General features: G+C 47.3%; 1 protein-coding gene across 6 annotated transcripts in view; it reads left to right on the forward strand.

Moving 5' to 3' along the window:
• The window catches only part of LOC136572292 (zinc finger protein 850-like), a 722,303-nt gene that overhangs the window by 689,341 nt on the left and 12,888 nt on the right, over nt 1–20,074 (forward strand). For 3 of the 6 annotated variants that reach the window (XM_066572738.1, XM_066572739.1, XM_066572740.1), the window contains 9 exons: nt 4,912–5,064; nt 5,166–5,288; nt 5,360–5,483; nt 5,590–5,681; nt 5,794–5,904; nt 6,650–6,802; nt 6,875–6,998; nt 7,105–7,196; nt 16,314–16,371. In XM_066572738.1, the coding sequence (XP_066428835.1) occupies nt 4,960–5,064; nt 5,166–5,288; nt 5,360–5,483; nt 5,590–5,681; nt 5,794–5,904; nt 6,650–6,802; nt 6,875–6,998; nt 7,105–7,196; nt 16,314–16,371 (982 nt within the window). In that variant the 5' untranslated portion in view covers nt 4,912–4,959. Of the gene's footprint in view, nt 1–4,911; nt 5,065–5,165; nt 5,289–5,359; nt 5,484–5,589; nt 5,682–5,793; nt 5,905–6,649; nt 6,803–6,874; nt 6,999–7,104; nt 7,197–16,313; nt 16,372–20,074 lie in introns of those variants that run through there. The other 3 variants (XM_066572742.1, XM_066572741.1, XM_066572744.1) reach the window with 3 other exon arrangements.

A 20,074-nucleotide genomic window follows, 5' to 3' on the forward strand; every position in this document is an offset into this window, starting at 1 on the left:
GTCTGGTTAGACTCAGATGTGCCAGCTGATGCCTTCATTAATGGGGAGTCCTTGGATACGTTCCTACTGTTCAGAGGGACATGGCAGGGGTGCCCACTGTCACTGCTTCTTTTTGCGCTGGCAGGGGAGCCCCTTGCTTGCAAAATACACTTGCACCCTGAAATAGTAGGCTTTAAGCGTGGCGACATGGAAGAAAAAAATCGCCCTATACGCAGATGATATTCTGTTACTTTAGGGGATGCAGAAGTGTCTCCATGCAAACAATTAAGGAATTCGGACTCTTCTCAGGATTAGTCATGATTTGGTCTAAATCAGTGGTGATGCCAGAACTGCATATATCCAATGAAGAGATACCCACGCCCCGAGACCTTTAAATACCTGGGGGTCAATGTTACTAGAAATGTCGCTGACTATAGGAAAATAAACCTGGAACCACTTCTCACTAAATGGAAACAAAAGCTCCTAGTGTGGCGTAAGCTTCCCTTATCTGTTATAGAGAGGGTGAACCTAATTAAAATGGCGTGGATGCCGCAGCTCCTTTACTTGATGCACAGCTCCCCCCACAGGATAACAGCGTTAATGGAATGTTTAGGGAGCTTGTGTGACCATAAACTGGAGACGTTGTGTAATCCCAAAGACAAGGGCAGTCTGGCCCTACCTAACCCACCTCGTACTTTGTCGCCTCACAGTTACACCATTTTAGGGGCTGGGAGTCGGAGGAGACACGGGACGCAAGTTTTCAGATGCTGAAGGGACGCTTTGCTGGGTCACACCTATTTGAGGCCCTAGAGAGACATGCCTTTAAGGGAAATGGCCAGATCCTCCCCACACTGCTACTCCTGCATAAAATATGGTGAAAGGCCAGGAGCATGGTGGGAATAGACAGCTGCACACAATGCACTCCAGTATGGCATAACCCATGCCTACCGGAAATCTACATACTACGGGGCTTTCAGGAACGGGGGGTCAAAGGTATTCGGAGAGGGGAGAATAAAATCCTTTGAGCAATTGAGACAAGAATTTGACATACCAAACAGTGAATTTTATAGGTATACTAGCTGATATACCCGGCTTTGCCCGAGTTAATTTGGTACGGGTGTTTATCTGGTGTTCACACGGAAAATCTTCTGAAGTCGTGGTTACTTTAGAGATACCGAGGAAAAACATATGTTCACCATTTTGCATAGTTCTCTGCGTTACCCAGGAAACACCACGGGGAGGTAACCATGCGACGTTTCCTTCATATAAAATGACATCAGGAAGTGAGAGAATTAGATTCCGTACGTAAAATTTGGATGCTAATTCTTTTGCGCTTAGAATTGAATAATCGAGTTGGAACCCATTAGGTTTTCCTATTTATGACATAATCAATGCCCGTGCCAAATTTCATGTTTCTTCGACATCGGGAAGTGAGAGAATTAGTAGTCAGTCAGGGCTTTTTTATTTATTTATATATAGATATATAGATACATGACTTGGTACTGGATCAACATGAAAAACTTGCAGTAGTTAGGTTACAATACCTAGCTAGAAAGACAATAGCCCAACACTGGTTGGACGAGGCTCCTCCTACACTATGTGAATTATTAAAGAAAGGTAAACCCTTCCCTGGGAAAGACATATATACTCCAAACGCAAGACCAGCCAAAAATACTATGATATGTGGCTCAGATGGATACACGCTCATGGTCTGATGGGCCTAGATCCGTCTGTAGGGTAGGGGGCATATATGTAACGTAGGATGCAACGTACCGTGTGAGTCGGCAGCTGTGCGCCAAGGAATCAACTCAAGAGGGAGTAAGAAAAGGGAAATAAGGAGACCGATGAGTTAATTGATATGCATACTGTTTATTAACGAGAAAATGTTAAATTGAGCCAGAAAGAATACAAAGGGGTATATTCTTTTAGGAGTTATGGCATACAGAGTGGGGGGAGATCAAACAAGTGAACATCTCTTTACCCCCTGGATCAAACAGGAATGACTCCTTTTTCTCGATGGTTTCCTTTACGCCCTTATTGTCTGACCATTTACGCCTTACGACCCGAGTGGCGGTCACCATTGATGTTCCCTTCGACAACTCTTTGATGCGGAGACGATGCGAGACGGGTCCCACCGTTTATCTTGTTTACAGATGTAGGGGAGGTTATTGCGAGAGAGACCTTGGGGGGGGGGGGGGGGGGAGCAGTTCTGAAAGTTTGTCCGTATAGTATGTGCAGGTATGTCCTTGTGTGTTTGAAGACTTTAAAATGTGTAATAAACTTCTTTTAATTAAAAGCCCCTCTTGTATGATTCCATGTAATTTGTTGGATCAGAGTTAGATTTTTTGTTCGTAACTTTATCCTCTAAAATGGCATTTCTCCACCTGGTATATAAGGCAGTGTCCACAACTTCTATAGTCCTTCCTTTGTCGGCCTGACCTATAATGACCTTGGTGTCCCCGGATAGTTTGGCAGTTACTTGTGCTCTGTTGGTGAGGTTCTTCCATTTGGATTTTTTGTATTCCTCCTTCTGTGTTCATGTAATGATCTCCATTCCCTTTCCACTGTTTGGAAATCTTCCAGCACTTGGGGTCTAGTATTGGTAGGATGGAACCGGGGCCTAGGGATCCTTGTGTGTCATTTCTTAATTGAGACTGGAGTTGTGGCATTTCCTCTCTCCAAATGTTGTAGGTCCAAGAGCAGGGAAACATCTACCGTATTGTAGCCAACTAATTCATTGTCAGTTGTTTGAGACCTTGTGGGTCGCTGTGGACCTTTTGTGGGGTCGCTGTGGACCTTTGTGTGGGTCGCTGTGGACCTTGTGGTCCAGATTGTTGATAAAGAATTTTTTTTGACCAAGTTGCTTACAAACTTATTAAGATCCAAGATAGTTTGGAAGAAATTGAAAGACCCATCTGGAACAAAATTTAGTCCTCTTTTGAGTATATTGATTTGACGCCGTGTAAGAATACGAGGGGTTAAACATATGACCTTATTTGTTTCTACTTGCCCTTCCTTGCAGGGTCCCTTCTTGATTCTTTTGCATTTTTGTCCTTTTTTTGAAGCCTGTGACTTGTTTTATTGTCTGGCCTCAGAGGCATCCGAATATGAGCGCTCCAGGCTGGATGTTTCCTACTGCTGATCAGATGATTCTTGTTCAGAGGAGAAGGCTGCAGTGCTCCTCCGCAGTGCTCCGCCGCAGTGGTCCGCCGCAGTGGTCCTCCGCAGTGGGCCGTTGTCTATTTGATTGTTTCCTTGTTTTCTTAATAGACCTAGGTGGATATGAGCTTTTTCCATGTATAAGCCGTATTGTCCACGTAGTCCTTTCTGTCATGTTCACATTTTGAGTGTTTAACTCTTAGAATGTTTTCTTCTAGTTTTCTAGGTTGGCTATGATTTTAGTTTTTTTTCTTGAATGTTGTCCTCTTCTGTTACGCCGACCATATTTAAGTGTTTTTTCAGAAAAATCAATTTCTTGCTTTTAAAATGTCTAATTTGTTTTGTTCAAACTCCACAATAAGACAAACCAAATTGAGGGCGGAGGTGGGTAGAGTTTGATTCCGTTTTGTGGTAAAGTCATCATTGTAAAAAGTGGTGGGAACTTTAAGCATAATCCTCTAGGGATCATATTCTGTTCCAAGTATTTAACTAAGGAATTTCGATCCCACCAGGTTTTTCTCATTCAAGCACACTCTGGAAACTTCCATTCACTTCAGGCCACTACATCTGTGTGACTGGTGTCATCGGTCGGGGGGAGGTCTCTGTGACCGGTGTCGTCGGTCAATCGGGGGGGAGGTCTGTGTGACCGGTGTCGTCGGTCAATCGGGGGGAGGGTCCGTGTGACCGGCGTCGGGGGGGGGGGGGGTTGGGGGGTGAGGGTCTGTGTGACCGGGGTGGGGGTGGGGGGGGTCTGTGTGACCGGTGGCGTCGGTTGGGAAGGGGGCGGGAGTGTTAGCGTTATATAAATGAGGAGGCAGATGGTCTTTCATGGTAATATATGTTACTATGGGAAGCAGCTCTCAGGTTTTGGGGAGATAGTCCATAAATTGAGGGGAAAGAAATACATCTTTGTGTCAAAGTCGGAGATGCCAAATGTACGCCATAATGTCATCCGAGGGACCTGGAGAGTGACTGCTGTGTCACTGGTGGTCGTAGGGGAGTCCTCTAGATGCCTTCCCTCCTCTGTCTATAACGTTTCAGGTCCTCCTAAAGGTTCAGGAGGACCTGGTAGATTAGTTAGTCCTGGTCTGTCCAGTACCTTGGTACCCCATAGTTCACAGGCTGTCCAGTGGTCACAAGATTCCCCTGTGTTGGACAGCTTCTCCTGCGGGTCTCCGGACCTCCTCTCTCAGCTCCCATGATTACTGTGGATAGTGGCTATGGTTGGTTACTCTCCCCGGCGGTCAGACTGCACTAACAACCTGATTACCCATCCTTTACTGCCAAGACAGCAGCAGATATAAAGTTATAATCTCCGAGTTCCAAGACTGATACTTTATCAGACCATCTGTTTTATGTGACCTCCTCATTTAGAGCCCACCCTACAACTCCTAGGTCAGGCATTCCAAGCTGGTTGGCTTCAAACACCATGAAGTCCGTTGGTCCAGCTCTGAGTCTGTTAATTCCTGACCTGACAGGAACCAGAGTGTGTCTGAAATCACTACAAGGGGATTTCTAGACACTCTTACCCAAATATACGACTAAATGGGACCAGGAACCGCTGCTGACTTTCTGTAGTACCTTCTTGGGAGCAGAAGATTCTTTTAGAGCTTCAGGGATAAAGCCAGCGTTGTCTATTGGCCCATATATACATATATCCTCTCCGTTACACGCTATCAGTAGTCCTCTAGAATCCCCAGTTAGTGACTAGACTTCAGGGAAGATGTCCTTCCAAATGTGATTTTACATCCAGTCCTCCTCGTTCTCTCCCAGGTGCCGGAGGGGCTGGACTCTCACAGCTGAGGTCTCCTTTGAGGAAGGATGGTCTTACTAGATGAGCCACCAGGGATGGACAAGGACAGAAGGAACATGGCTGCGGGGATATTAGACCTCACCCTAAACCTGATTGACCTGATAACGGGAGAGGTGAGAGGTCCACATGATATCCCTCCTCTCTGCTAGTAAAGCAGGTAATGACTGAAGGATTCTTGGCCTCCATGTAGTGATCAGTGTCTCATCATCCACAGGAGTACACAGTAGTGAAGACAGCAGCAGGAGGGTGGAGCCCCATCACAGCTCCTCCCCCTCACTCCCTGATCCTGAAGGTCCTAGACCTCACCAACAAGATGACGGAGCTGCTAACAAGAGAGGTGGCTGCGGGGAATATATCGGGATATTCTAGTGAGGGGCTCTGGCTGATGACTGGATATTGTGTTGTCAGGTTCCGATAAGGTGTCAGGATGTGGCTGTCTACTTCTCCATGGAGGAGTGGGAGTATTTAGATGGACACCAGGATCGATACAAGGACATCATGATGGAGGACCACCGGCCTCGTACATCTCTGGGTAAGAGGAGATCTTCCTAATTATAGAGGAGAGCGGGGATGAGGGTCACCTACACTCACCCATCATCACATATACAATGTATTCAGTCTCTGGTTATTACCTATAGATGGATCCAGGAGAAGATCGCCACCAGAGGGATGTCCCAGCCATCTGTATTCCCAGGACCGTCCAGAGGAAGATGTCCCGGAGAACCAGCAGGTAGGTGACGCTGAGATTCTACAAATCCTCTATAGGCTGATGTAATGCAGCTTTCTACTACACTCCTCTGGCCACCTGCAGTAGACACTCTAGTCCATCTTGTTCTTGATAGATGATGCTTCTTCTCATCGATGACCCACCAGGGATGGACAAGGATAGAAGGAACATGGCTGTGAGGATATTAGACCTCACCCTAGACATGATCGACCTGATAACCGGAGAGGTGAGAGCTCCACATGATATCACTCTTTTTTTTACTAAAAGGTAACCTTATATGGTAAAACTGTTGGGCACCTAAGAGCTTGACAATCTTCCCACGTTTATATCTCCTGTGCTTTCATAGACTGTTAGAGAATGAAAATAGATCAGGCTGGAGATCTCTTCCTGCAGCCTCCATTCACTGCAAACAGGTAGTCACTCAAAGATTGAGCAATTCCTGTTTACACTGAGCGAGAACTCACACAATTGTCATTGAGCTTTAGCTCAATGAAATGGAACAACTAAAGACTACTGAGCGACTTACTGCTCTGTGGCTTATTGGGGGGGCATGTGTACATGGGCCGACAGTTGCTCACAATTTCTTGTTTGAATGATCATTCAGGCGACTATTGACCCATGTAAAGATACCTTAAAACAGGTAAAGACTGGAGATGAGCGAGCATACTCGTTAAGGACCAATATTCGAGCGAGTATCGTCCTTTTCGTGTATCTGCTTGCTCGTCCGCAAAGATTCGGGTGCCAGCGGGGGTGAGCGGTGGATTGCGGGAGTGAGCAGGGTGAGGGGGGGGGGGAGAGATATCTCCCCCGCCCCCACCCAAATCTTTGTGGACGAGCAGGCAGATGCTCGAAAAGGTCGATACTCGCTCAAGTATTTGTCCTTAATGAGTATGCTTGCTCATCTCTACTAAAGACTGGAAGGTGAAGGATTCTTGGCCTCCATGTAGTGATCAGTGTCTCATCATCCACAGGAGTATACAGGAGTGAAGACAGCGGCTGTGACTCCCATCATCCATCTCCAGGAGTCAGGAGGGTGGAGCCCCATCGCTGCTCCTCCCCCTCACTCCCTGATCCAGAAGGTCCTAGACCTCACCAACAAGATGACGGAGCTGCTGACAGGAGAGGTGACTGCGGGGAATGTGAGGGGACATTATACCGGGGGGGCTCTGGCTGATGACTGGATATTGTGTTGTCAGGTTCCTATAAGGTGTCAGAATGTCGCCGTCTATTTCTCCATGGAGGAGTGGGAGTACTTAGAGGGACATCGGGATCTGTACAAGGACATCATGATGGAGGACCACCGGCCTCGTACATCTCTGGGTAAGAGGAGACCTTCCTGATTATAGAGGAGAGCGGGTATGAGGGTCACCTAGACTCACCCATCATCACATATACAATGTATTCAGTCTCTGGTTATTACCTATAGATGGATCCAGTAGGAGATCCCCACCAGAGAGATGTCCCCGTCCCCCGTATTCCCAGGACCGTCCAGAGGAAGATGTCCCAAAGAACCAGCAGGTAGATGACTCTGAGGTTCTACAAATCCTCCATAGGTTGATGTAATGTAGCTTTCTACTAGACTCCTCCGGCCGCCTGCAGTAGACGCTCTAGTCCATCTTGTTGGCTGTGGTCAGTTGGGGTTACACATGGTTTCTGCTTTCATGAAGGAGAGTGTGGACAAGCACTTTAGATTCAGTGTGGAACAAATGTAAAGTTCTACAGTATAAATGATAGAGGAATGGTCCTTTTCCATGGGACGGGCTGTGGGGCACATGATATCCAGCAACTCTGACCAGTGATGCTCACTGCACCGTTACAGTATACGCTCAAGTCCATATTGTTGGCTGTGGTCGGTTCGGGTTATAAATGGTTTTTGCTTTTATGAAAGAGAGTGTTGAGCTTCCATCTGGTTCGATATCCATTTGGCAATTGATATTCAGCACGGAACAAATGTGCAGTTCTGCAATATAAATAATAGACTAACTGCACAATGCCAACCAGCTGCTGCTAAAGCTGACAAAATGTGGTGGTGCATTCAAAAGGTCATGTACTCTCGGGTTATAATCACAGAGTTGCAATCAAAATTATTTACCCCCCTTCTTTCTATTGCACATCAGGCTTAATTGCAAAGCTTACAAACTTTCAGCTGTTTTCAAAAATCAATCAAATGACCAAATTTAACTAGCTCAATACAACTAATATAACAAGTGGGGTTTTTTTTCAATTCACCACAAAATGCCATTTTTACTGACTACTGCAGTCGAGAAATTATTCAAAACCCCCTGAATAGAATCGCAGGAGCACACATTTACAGACCAGGTGTTTTCTCAAACACACCTGATGCAACTAATCAGTGGCTTCATTCCTTATATCAGGTGTGCTTCAGATAAAACACATCCAATACCTGGACTAGTGAAGGGTTAGTTGACTGTGACGTTTGATTGCATGTTAGCACAGTAAGGTCCATACTCAATGCTGAAGATCTTCATGCCCAAACTCCAAGACCTCCAACTCTACTGACCTGAAAGCACAATTTGCTTCCAGTATCCTGAAAGCCAGATAAATAACCACATATGTTTGGGGGTTCTGTTCTGTGGGGCGATGAGACAAAACTGGAACATTTCGGGCCTCTGGATCGGCGGTATGTCTGGAGGAGGAAGAATGAAGCAGAAGCTGAGAAGAACCCCCCCTGCCTGCAGTGAAGAACGGCAGTGGTCGCTGATGATCTGGGGCTGGAAAGCTGGAGAACAAGATGGATTCCATCACGTATCGGGAAATCCCAGGAGAAAACATCATGTCCTCTGTGACAAAGCTCAAGCTGGTGTCAGTGGACCTTCCAGCAGGACAATAATGCCAAGCAGCCCTCACCGTCCACCAAGAACTGGAAGATTCTGGAGATCTTTTCATTATAAAACTGAAAAATCTAATAACGAAAACCGCACAGAATGATTACTTATCCCAAGTCCCCTGAAGCACCAGGCCCCCCGCCAACTGAAGTCACCCTAATTCAGGATCAAATGAAGACCAAAGATCCAGATGCTTCAGCCTAACGCCGGCATACCTCCTCCACCTGCTTTGGTTCAAATTTACAGAAATTAACAGCAATTAGGGAAAATAAATGAACTGAAAACGACCAGCCGAATCATCAGCTTCATTATCTCCATTATTTGCCTTAAATGTTTCCTCTTTTTTATACACCACCTGAAAATAAGCTAAAACTAAATCCGACTCTCTTCTGTGTATTTCATCTGAAGGAGCAGCGCACACGCTTCATCCACACAGGGCAGCCTGCGTGCCACGTCCGTGCAGCCACGCTCTACTTCCCACACACCTTGCTTGCTGTAGCTTGAAGGCCACTCTTGCACCAACTGAACTGGGACATGTTAAAATATGGTTCAGGCTAAAAAAGCCTCCGCACCCATCTACAAGCCTTAACGCTATATCACACTTGTGTAACGCTGTATAAAACAACTATAGCAACATGACTCTGTGAAAGTATTGAATTCTATTTTCACCCCACATATCCTCTTCAGAACCACAGTAGCATAAGCCAGATCAGTGTGTGGCGTGTAAAGAGGCTTCACTAGCTCTCCTGTCTTCCATTCGCTGAAGAAGGATCAATTCCAAGAGGAGTAGACCCCCAGAGAAGCCCTACCTTGCCAGAGGTTAGCTATGTTGATCTTAAAGAAAGGTGTTTGCCAGAAATACCGTGGAGTTGACCATAGGTAACCCTCCTAGTCTCCTTGTGTGGTATTTGAAAACTCTCCTAATGAGGTTCTCCACCCTCACAGTGGCTTCTGGTACTGCCCAGTCCATACCAACCCCCAACATAGGTCCACGATCAATCCTTTCAAGAAAAGGATCAATGGCAAATGCATGCAGCAAGGGGCTCAGGGGAAGGCTCTGCCAAACACCAGACCCAACTTCAAAAGGAGGGCGAACACAACCCTCCATTAGCAGGAAAGACTCAGCCCCTGCATACAATGTCCTGAGTAGAGATGAGCGAACCTACTCGGCCACGCCCCTTTTTCACCCGAGCGCCGCTATTTTCGAGTACTTCCATACTCGGGCGAAAAGATTCGGGGGCGCCGTGGGTGAGTGGGGGGTTGCAGCGAGGAGTGGGGGGGAGAGGGAGAGAGAGAGGGCTCCCCCCTGTTCCCCGCTGCTACCCCCCGCTCCGCCACGCCTCCCCCCCGCCCCCCGGCACCCCCCGAATCTTTTCACCCGAGTACGGAAGTACTCAAAAATCGCGGTGCTCGATCGAGTAATTACTCGAAACGAGTATATTCGCTCATCTCTAGTCCTGAGCCAACCGACAAACCATCTCAGCAGGCCATGCCTCAGAAGAACAGACCGGCGTTACTTATGGTTAGTCTGATCCAGGGACAGCAAGTACCCCTCCCAGTGACCAGCCCTACACTGTTCCACTGCCTGTTGGAAACTGGAACAGCACTAAAGGTGCTGCAGCCTGGAACAGAGCAATGCTGGGCCCCTGAGAGGAGCCGGGGTGCAAGCTTCACCAGTTGATTAAATAGCACTTTTGCCAGAACCTTCCTGTCTGTATTGAAAAGGGACGCCAATTCTCAATACGGCTTAATACAGCTTGGATTTCTACCCTTTAACAGAATGATCAAAGCCAACATCCTCATTGACTTCGTCAAAGTGCTCAAGGAAATACACTCATTGAATACCTCAGTCTGTAGGGGACTCAAAATGTCCTCAAAGGTCTTACAATACTCAAATGTTAAGCCATCCAAACCTGGCGACTTTTTGAGCCAAAGACCATGAATCGCCAGTAAAGCTTCCTCTTCCGTCAAAACATTAAGAGGGATGGCGTCCTCTGGCTCAAGGACTGTTGCACCCAGGAAAGCCAACATCCCGTCCCAATCAGAGATCCTTCATTCTTAAAAAGTGCGAGTAAAGGGATCTGACAACCTCCAAAATCCCTGATCTGGACCTGCTCAGGGACTCTGTACTGTCAATCAGTCCTGTGACAACTTTACAATTCATTGACCCCTTACAGCTCCTGTATGGGCCGGGCCAGACCAGTGGTACATCCAGAAATCCCTCTCAAAAACCGAAGATGAGCATTTATTATACTGGCAGCATATCCTATCCATTACCTCCAGTCGAGATGAGATGTTCGGGTTTCCTCTTGAGGCCCTTATACAGATAGTACCTGCTCAGGCTCCTGGGGCTAGATTGCTGGCAGAAGAACTTTGCCACACTGAACTTGAACATCTTCCACCACTCTGACGTAGGCCGGCTTCACACAGGTGCTATAATGGCGTGAGATTTGTGCGTTTTGAGACGCACAAATGTGAACCCTATTCTTTTGAATGATATTTTCCTTCATCGCACCGCGATGCGATGCTGTGATTTATCCCTGCATAACATGTTCAATCGTTCTGCATGCTCTTGCATTGCAGTGTCCATTGTTTTCAAAAAGTCATTAAAAAGTTCTCGCCCGTGTGAAGTTAGCCTTACTGCTACAAAGATCCAGTAATGGTACCTGGCTCTGCAGATAATCCTCAAAGGACCATCTTATCTCTGCTACCTCCAGGCGTGATGAATTCAGCCTCCATAAGCCTCTACATCTACTTTTAAAATAGGTGAGCCCTGCATGATCTGGGGTGTGCCGAATGTGGACATCCACCAGGCGAGCTTCGCTAGCTATGCTATTAAATACATTGTTATCGTAAGCCAGCCTATCTTGGGAGACCTCGTAACTGTGTTAAAGTCATCCCCAAAGTTCACTGGACGGCAAAAAGGTAGGACTTGAGCCTCAAAGAGATCCTTGCAGTGCCGCTTGATTTGGGGACCATAGGTGTTAACTAGCTGAAGCTCTTGTCTCTTCATGAGGACATCTAGGATCAGGCACCTCCCTATTACAGACTCTATAACGTGTTGGCATTTAACGGCTATGATAAAAAAAGACTCACTCCACTATATGGCTCAGTCATAACAGACCAATAGGATAGACCGGAACTCCAGTCCCTCTTTGTCTTATGTATAGCTGCCAAATTTGGCAGGCTGGTCATTTGTGAAAACGAAATGTCGGCTTCAGCGAGGCTGAGAAAATCAAAGTCCTCAAATCAAGCTATTTCTGACTTAACACTAGTAACCTTAATTGATGCCAGCGTCAATGGAGCAGGTGCTGCCATAATTGGTGTTTGTTAGACAGATTTCTTCCTCCCACTCTCCTTCACACGGTCTGAGGATGACCCCTTGCCACGTTTTTGGACACTAAACAGTTCATGACAAGGGTCTCCTTGATCTTGTCTCCCTTGTCCCTGGGCTTCGGGCCAGCCCTACCCTTTGAGGTCACTGAACCCTCAGTAAAGGAAGACTCGTTGGCCTCTGTAGGCCTTATCTTTGCCCCAGGTACCTCACCCTCCACCTACTCCTCCTACAAGAGGAGAGTTTGGTTTGCCTTCCTGCAGCTAGCCCAGTGTAGAGAAACCTACAATCCCTCGTTTTTCTTTTTTCTCACCACTCCATGCTATTATCCTCACCCACAATTTGATACTGGGAGAAATCTGAAGAGGTGGCAGCCTCCTCTCTTTGGATCCTCCTGACCTCCTCATCCAACTCCCTATACCCAGCAGCCTCAGTCACATGATTTTCATCTGGAACAGTGGCCAGCATTGACCCACCTGTCACATGAGCCTATGCCAGCTTCCTGCGCCTTCTTTGCTTCTCTAAATAATAGTGAGAGCAAAATAGAAAAAGGCTCAGGACAAAGGGTATTTTTTCAAATTGGTCTAATGCTTATAAAGACCGTATTTTATTGGTTTCACAAATGCAGCGCGTTTCGACACAGTGTAGCGCCTTTTTCAAAAATACATACGCATATCAAACGTACATTAAAGAGGTAACTTACATTTAGAGTTCCTGCTCTGGAAGCCTAGGTGCTCATCCTGAAGTCACCACAATGGGCAGGGTTTTCGTGTCGTAGGTGACGTTGATCACCTGATCAGCTTACGTGGAACGCTACGTGCGTTCCATTAACTCTTCATTCACAGATCTCGTCACGCCCGTAAATCGTGTCACATGGTTCGCTTGTATAGAACTACATGTAATCACCGTTCCTAGATTAGAACAAGAAGAGTATGTTCTTATTCTCCTAATTAAGAGCTTCCTTGGCTGCCGGGCTCCACTGCCTCTGCTGGTCCCTTCCCACGCAAAGGCAAACTTGCAACTCGTCTCTGCTGGGGCCATGGCCTTACTGGCAGCAGAGTGTGGACAGCGGCTGAATGGGGGAATGAGGTCACCACACAGATGACACCTGATCTCCACTCAGATGACTTACTTTACCACATAGAACGTACTTGCTGACTTTGCAGGTGGCACTCAAATGTGTGATGTCACCGCACTTGTGACAGAGCTTGAGCTGTCACTGGTAGTAGGCCAAGATACAATCCCTACCAAGGAAGGCCGCAGATGGTGTGTGGGCCACCAAATTCCCTGAATGTTTGTTTGACCATAACATCTAGACTCCGGACCAGATTCTGTGTTCATACAGTTTTTTGGGGGGGCATGTGCACCACCTCACCGTACCGACTGAGCCAAGTCATGATGCTGGAGCAAGAGAGGGACTTATTAGCAGTTAAAATAGTCATTCTCTTGACTGCAGTCTGGCAAGTTACCACTTAAGCAGCGAAACCTCACCGGCCAGGCTTGTCCTTCACCATAGTTTCCCCAAAAGAGCTCAAAACCCCCTGAGTGAACATAAGTGATGTTGAAATCTGACTTGCCGTAAGGAAGGATTAGGACATAGATGTCATCTGCCCTGAAACCCATCTTCAGCAGAAGCTCCACTAACTTACGTTTTGAGGAGCATGCATTTTCACAACCTCCAATGAAGACTGAACACGTTCCTATGGCCAATGTCCTGCCAGTTTGTCGTCAGGAACAATACAATCTCCCTCCTTTGCTCTTAGAAGCCATAAAGCCTGTTCCTCTATATCCAGAGAGATAAGTCCACAATTCTACCTCCAACATTCATTGAGCTCTCCCCTCTCCTCTAAGTCTCCATGAGGCACTGTTGCAAAACATCATCCCTAGAGCCCAAAAGACAAGAAGGATGCTTTCTTCCTCCCTTCAGGGGGTGACACCAGCATAACGTCTGCCAGTTGTTGTCTCTGACTGAGGGGCAACTGGATTCCAGCTCTCCCCACTGACTATTTCCCGATCCCATAGCTGCATGTACAGCCAGTGATAAATTGCCTGGGGAATCGGAACACCCTGCGGAAACAGGGGCAGCAGGGGCACTAACAGTCACATTCATAGAATTGTAGAATTGGAAGGGACCTCCAGGGTCATCGGGTCCTTCAGGGTCATTGGTTCCAACCCCCTGCTCAGTGCAGGATCACTAAATCATCCCAGACAGATGTCTGTCCGGCCCCTGAAGACTTCAATTGAAGGAGAACTCCCCACCTCCCATGGCAACCTGTTCCACTCACTGATCCCCTGTCTAATATCTAATCTGTGTCTCCTCCCTTTCAGTTTCATCCCATTGCTTCTAGTCTTTCCTTGTACAGATGAGAATAGGGCTGATCCCTCTGCACTGTGACCGCCCTTCAGATATTTGTAGACAGCTATTAAGTCTCCTCTCAGCCTTCTCTTCTGCTAAACATTCCCAGATCCTTTACCCGTTCCTCATAGGACATGATTTGCAGACCGCTCACCATCTTGGTAACTCTTCTCTGAACTTGCTTCAGTTTGTCTGTCTTTTTTTTATACCCCTCCCATAACTTGCTGGACAAGGACCGGTTTTCACCTTATGTTTTACATTACCCCCAGAGGGCAAGTCCACAACTCTTCCAGCTGACTGGGGCTTTTTCTATTGACCAAATTTGTCTCTGCCTCCTTAACTCCTCTGTTCCCTAAACTAGAAGAAGCTGGAACAGAGTTTTGGGCTGCATTAACCCTTCTTCCCCAGTCCCCTGCACCGGACCCACCACACAGCTCGGGCCTAGGGGATTACCAGGGCTTTGCAGTCAAACCACAGTGCTTGTTGACATACACTTACCTTTGCTAGATGTTTCTTTTTCTTTTGCTTGATGTTTCTAGGGCTAACTGCTTTCCAAAGAAGAGATGTTGCATCCTTTCAGGGACTCCCGCAGTCCGATCGGCTACATTATTAAAGCCCCCTCTTCGCTGCTACTGCAGCTGTCTTCATCAGCATCCTTTGAGTTTGATTCACCCGATGTAGGGGACAGGCCAACCTGTTTGCCCAGAATGCTAGGTCCAGTAGCCCCTACATGCAGGAAGGGCTGCTGCTTACCAGCGCACATGGCCCTCCCGTCCTGAACACCTCCAGACTCTTCTGAGCTGCTGCCATGGCTCCCAGATGCCCTTTTGGAAAACCTTCATTGTTTAGGAGCTTTTCCTTAAAAGGTTCGCTTGTTTTCAAAATCCGCTCTCTTTCCTCCTCATAACATTCAATTGCCTTCTCATAGGCTTTAATCCCTTGGGAGATGGCTACTTTCCTACTGTGGGATTTGGCACGATCTGCTTCAGAGTAAGGAGAGCTTCCCTATATTTATTGAGCAGCCTCCCAGCCTCCTTCTAGTCCCTTTTATTAGTAGCAATGTGGAATGCTAGATCTGTCGCCGACTCACACTCCTTATGATCAGCCCAACTTACCTGCATAATATGATCCTCCATTGTCCTCATCTGGCTGCGAGTCACCTTGGGCTTCTCCAGGGGGTTAGGGTGACATTGCTGACACCCCAACCAGATCATCTACCTTCCTGTGGTTCAGTCCTCCTTCCACCCAACTGAGGCTGGAGGAAGTCCAGAACTCCATGGCTGGTGGAAGCCCCAAACTCCATGGCTGGTGGAAGCCCCGTGCCAGCAAGCTTTCCTGGGTCAAGCCTTTGCCTTGGAAGACTTGGCCTTGGAAAGAACCACAGCCAGTGGAACTCTGTAGAGCTCACCGGAGCCCGTCTGCTCCTCCCTGAAGCCAGGAACACACGGGTTCTGGAGGGGCCATCAGTCACCAGACTTGAGCTGCAGAGAAAATCTATTGTGGGATGTGAAGAAGACAGTTGCAGCACATAAAACCAAAAATATTATGGTGCTGGAGGCCATTTTCCATGAGGAACAGGGAAGGACTCCTCAGGACCTCTGTCAGAAGCTGCTGTCTGGCCGTACATCACGTCTGCAGCCGGTCAGAACAGCAGGGCTCCACTAAGTACTAAAGACGCCGGTCAGGGAGAAATAATACTGAGACCGCAGCAGTCGGTAACAGAGGCGTCTTGTGGTGAATTTGCCTAAACCGCTTGTTACATTAATTTTTTTAGGTTTTTTAAATTGTTCAGTGCAAAACTCAGACGGGAAAAAAAGCCCGTATGCATGTGCCCATTCTATGAAAGCCGTGAGGTCGCTGACTGACCTGAGATCTGGGGTTACTGAGCCGTCGTCACCTTTAGATAGACGGAGCTCATTTCATGTAGGAAGACAGAAACCTGGCCAGATGTAGAATCCGTGGCTGGATGTTGGCCCCGTCTGGTGGCCACTTAGGGGGATCCTTTAGATTGCTTCATGTCGTTTAGGGCTTTTTGACCTCCATCTGGATAATCTTGTCTTCCTTTGTCTTTCTCCCCGTGTCCTGTGGGATCCTTGTAGGAAAGTTATGGTGGAAGAGCGGATGGACTGGAAGAGCCCATAATGGTGGCGGTGAACGGTAAGAGGCGTCCGTGAATCTGCTGGTTATTCTGTCCTAAACTGTAGACTGAGATGTAAAATGTTCTACCTGCCGCCCAATGGAGGCGACGGATATCATGTAGACACCTGCTGGTCTCCTGCTCCTCCAGTCAGGTGGATCAGTGGGTATTAGCAGGTTTACTGGAAGCCTGGGAATAGGATTTGATGGTTTGGTGATATTTCATCTCGTAAACTGGGTAAAACTGGAGTGTTCTGAAATTGATTTATAAATAATCGCTAGTGTCTCCGATGCTAAACCGACTGGATTTGGGTCAGGACTTGTCTATGAACAGAAGGGTGTGCCGTGGAAGGCAAATAACTCACCCGCCCTAAGGATGACTGATTACGTTTTAAACTGTGCTTGAATATTCCGAAGGCGAATGGAATGCAGTGGTGTGACGTTAGGAGTGCCCGCACTGTCATATCACTTGTCTCATAGAGACTTGTTAACAGTATTGATCTGTGGGGGTCCCGCTGCTGGAGTCCCTGCTGATCGCTAGAATGGGGGTGCTGCCGCGCTCGCCCTACCGCTAGTTTGTGGCTGCTTTCGGCAGCTGCAGCCTACCTCCCAGAGCACTGCAGCACCCTCATTATGGCGATCAGTGCGGGTTTCAGCAGCCGGACCCCCACTGATCAATACTTTTGACTTGTCTCTATGAGACAGAAGTTTTATGAAAGTGCAGGCACTCCTTAGGCTGTAGGACTACGAGGAGGAGGCCATGCAGGTTACCAGTCTTATCCATCCAGGAAGAAGTAGCCTTTGACTCCACAATTAAAGGTTATGCACCTTGGATCGGCCAAGCAATATAAGATTAGGACTTCAGAAGATTGGGAAAGAGCGCACATTTCTGAGGAGTTTGGGATTAAAATGACGGGCGACAGTTACTTGTAAGTGAGGAAGAAGCCAGAAGAGGAATCCCAGAGGACTGCGTTGTCCTAAAGGTTCTCCCTCCGGACTGACGGCCGCTCTGGGGTGTCATCCTAGTAAGAGGGCCGGCTCATCTGCACGCAGTAATAGGAATGATGGATCGGTTCCAGTCCCGGAATGTGATGGAGAATCTCCTGTTTAATCAGCTCAGTGAGAAGTTTCCAGAACTGGATGGAGCTCCTTGCCAGTCCGCACAACGTGATGCTTGTGTTTAATGAATCCGGACTTGAGGCGCTTCCATGGCTGGGAAATAGCCGGATAAGAAGCCGACAGAACGCTTGGCGCAGCATTAACCCCTTCACGCTATAGGATGCACAGTTGCGTCCTGCAGGGTGGGCGTATGTATGAAGAGAGATCGCGGGGCGATCTGTTTATTACAGCGGACACCAATGGGTAATAGCTTCAATCGGCCGCGCAGTTGTTCGGTGCTATTAACCATTTAAATCCCCCGAACGTCCCGTACGCCCCCCTCCGCATATTAACATCTTCATCAGCACTTCTTCCCTAATCACCAATCGGGTTGCTGGAATTGCTGAATAGGGCAGAAGTGCTGATGAAGATGTTAATATGCCCCCCACCACCCACCCCTACGTGATGAGATCGCAGGGAGACATGTGGGTGTCACGGCAGCCGGAGGCCCTCTGAAAGGCCCCAGGGCTTTTGTAGTAGACTGCTTATCAAGCCATCTCCATGGGGTGGCTTGATAGACCTCTTGCCTGATCGCAGTATGATGTAATGCTATTGCATTACATCATACTACAGGAGCGATCAAAACATCACATATTGTGGGCCCCTAGGGGGTCTAAAAAAAAAAGTTAAAGCAAGATCAATAAAGTTTTGCTAATTGTAAAAAAAATTAAATTAAAGTTTAAATCCCCCCCCCTCCCCCTTAGCATATTTACAATAAAAGAATCTAAATCAGAATACCAAAATACATATTCGGTATCACCACGCCCATAAAAGTCCGATCTACCAAAGTAATGCATTATTTAGCCCCCATGGTGAACGTCATCTGAAAAAGTAAAATAAAGAACGCCAGAAATGCACTTTTGGTCACCCTGTCTCCCAGAAAAAATAAAGGCCTATGTATTCCAAAATGGTATGAACGCAAACGACCGGACGTCGCACTAAAAATCAGCCCTCCTACAACTATGTCAATGGAGAAAGAAAAAATTTATTGCGCGCTAAAGATGGGGGCAGAAAATAATTTAAAAAAATTAAATGTCTTTAAAAAAAATCAAGTAGTACAGCAAAAAAAAAAAAAAAACGCATACAAGTTTGGTATGGTAGTAATTGTACTGGCCCATAGAAGAAAGTTATCGGGTCATTTTTGTTGTAGTTTGTGTGCCGTAGGACCAAGACGCATCAAAAGATGTCAGAATGTCATTTTTTTTTACCATTTCTACTGGGGGGGTCACTATTATTACTAGGGGTGATATAGGGCTCACTATAACTTCTGTGGGCAATATAGGGGACACTATTACTACTGTAGCCACTGTGGGGGTTACTGTTACTCCTGGGGTCTAAATAAGGGATACTATTCGTAATAGTGTCCCCTACATCAGCCCAAGGAGTAATCGTATTACCCCTGAGGTCACTATTACTACTGGGGCTACTGTGGGGAGCACTATTATTACTAGGGATGATATAGGGGACACTTACTACTGAGGCCACTGTGAGGGGTCCGCGTTACTACTGGGGCTACTGTGGGGGGGAGGGGTCACTATTATTCTTAGGGATGATATAGGGGTCACTATTACTACTGTGGTCAATATAGGGGACACTATTACTACTGGGGCCACTGTGGGGGTTACTGTTACTCCTGTGGTCGATATAAGGGACACTATTAGTAATAGTGTCCCCTACATCAGACCCAGGAGTAGTAATATTACCCCTGAGGTCACTATTACTACTGGGGCCACTGTGGGTGTCACTATTACTACTGGGGCCACTGTGGGTGTCACTATTACTACTGGGGCCACTGTGGGGGTCACTATTACTACTGGGGCCACTGTGGGGGTCACTATTACTACTGGGGCCACTGTGGGGGTCACTATTACTACTGGGGCCACTGTGGGGGTCACTATTACTACTGAGGCCACTGTGGGGGTCACTATTACTACTGAGGCCTCTGTGGGGGGTCAACATTACTACTAAGGCCACTGGGGGGAGCACTATTATTACTAGGGATGATATAGGCAATACTACTGAGGCTATTATGGGGGTCACTATTACTACTGAAGCTACTGTGGGGGTTACTATTACTACTGGTATCATTGTGGAGGTCACTATTACTACTGAGGCCACTGTGGGGGGTCAACATTACTACTAAGGCCACTGGGGGGAGCACTGTTATTACTAGGGATGATATAGGCGATACTTACTACTGAGGCTACTGTGGGGGTCACTATTCCTACTGAGGCTACTGTGGGGGTCACTATTACTACTGATATCATTGTGGGATGTCATTATTACTACTGAGGCCACTGTGGGGGGGGTCACCATTACTACTGGGGTTACTGTGGGAGGTCACTTTTATTACTAGGGATGATATGGAGGTCACTATTACTACTGGGATCAATGTGGGGGACACTATTACCACCGGGGCCACTGAGGGGGTCACTATCACTACTGAGGTCACTGCACGTGGCAGCATACCTCTAGCTGACTTAGGGTATGTTTACATGTGACAGAAATGCTGCAGAATGTTCGCAGCAGAAATTTCCATCCAAAAAGCTGTACCATTGGTGCGGAT

The sequence above is a fragment of the Eleutherodactylus coqui genome, chromosome 7 (assembly GCF_035609145.1).
Source record: "Eleutherodactylus coqui strain aEleCoq1 chromosome 7, aEleCoq1.hap1, whole genome shotgun sequence".
NCBI lineage: Eukaryota > Metazoa > Chordata > Amphibia > Anura > Eleutherodactylidae > Eleutherodactylus > Eleutherodactylus coqui.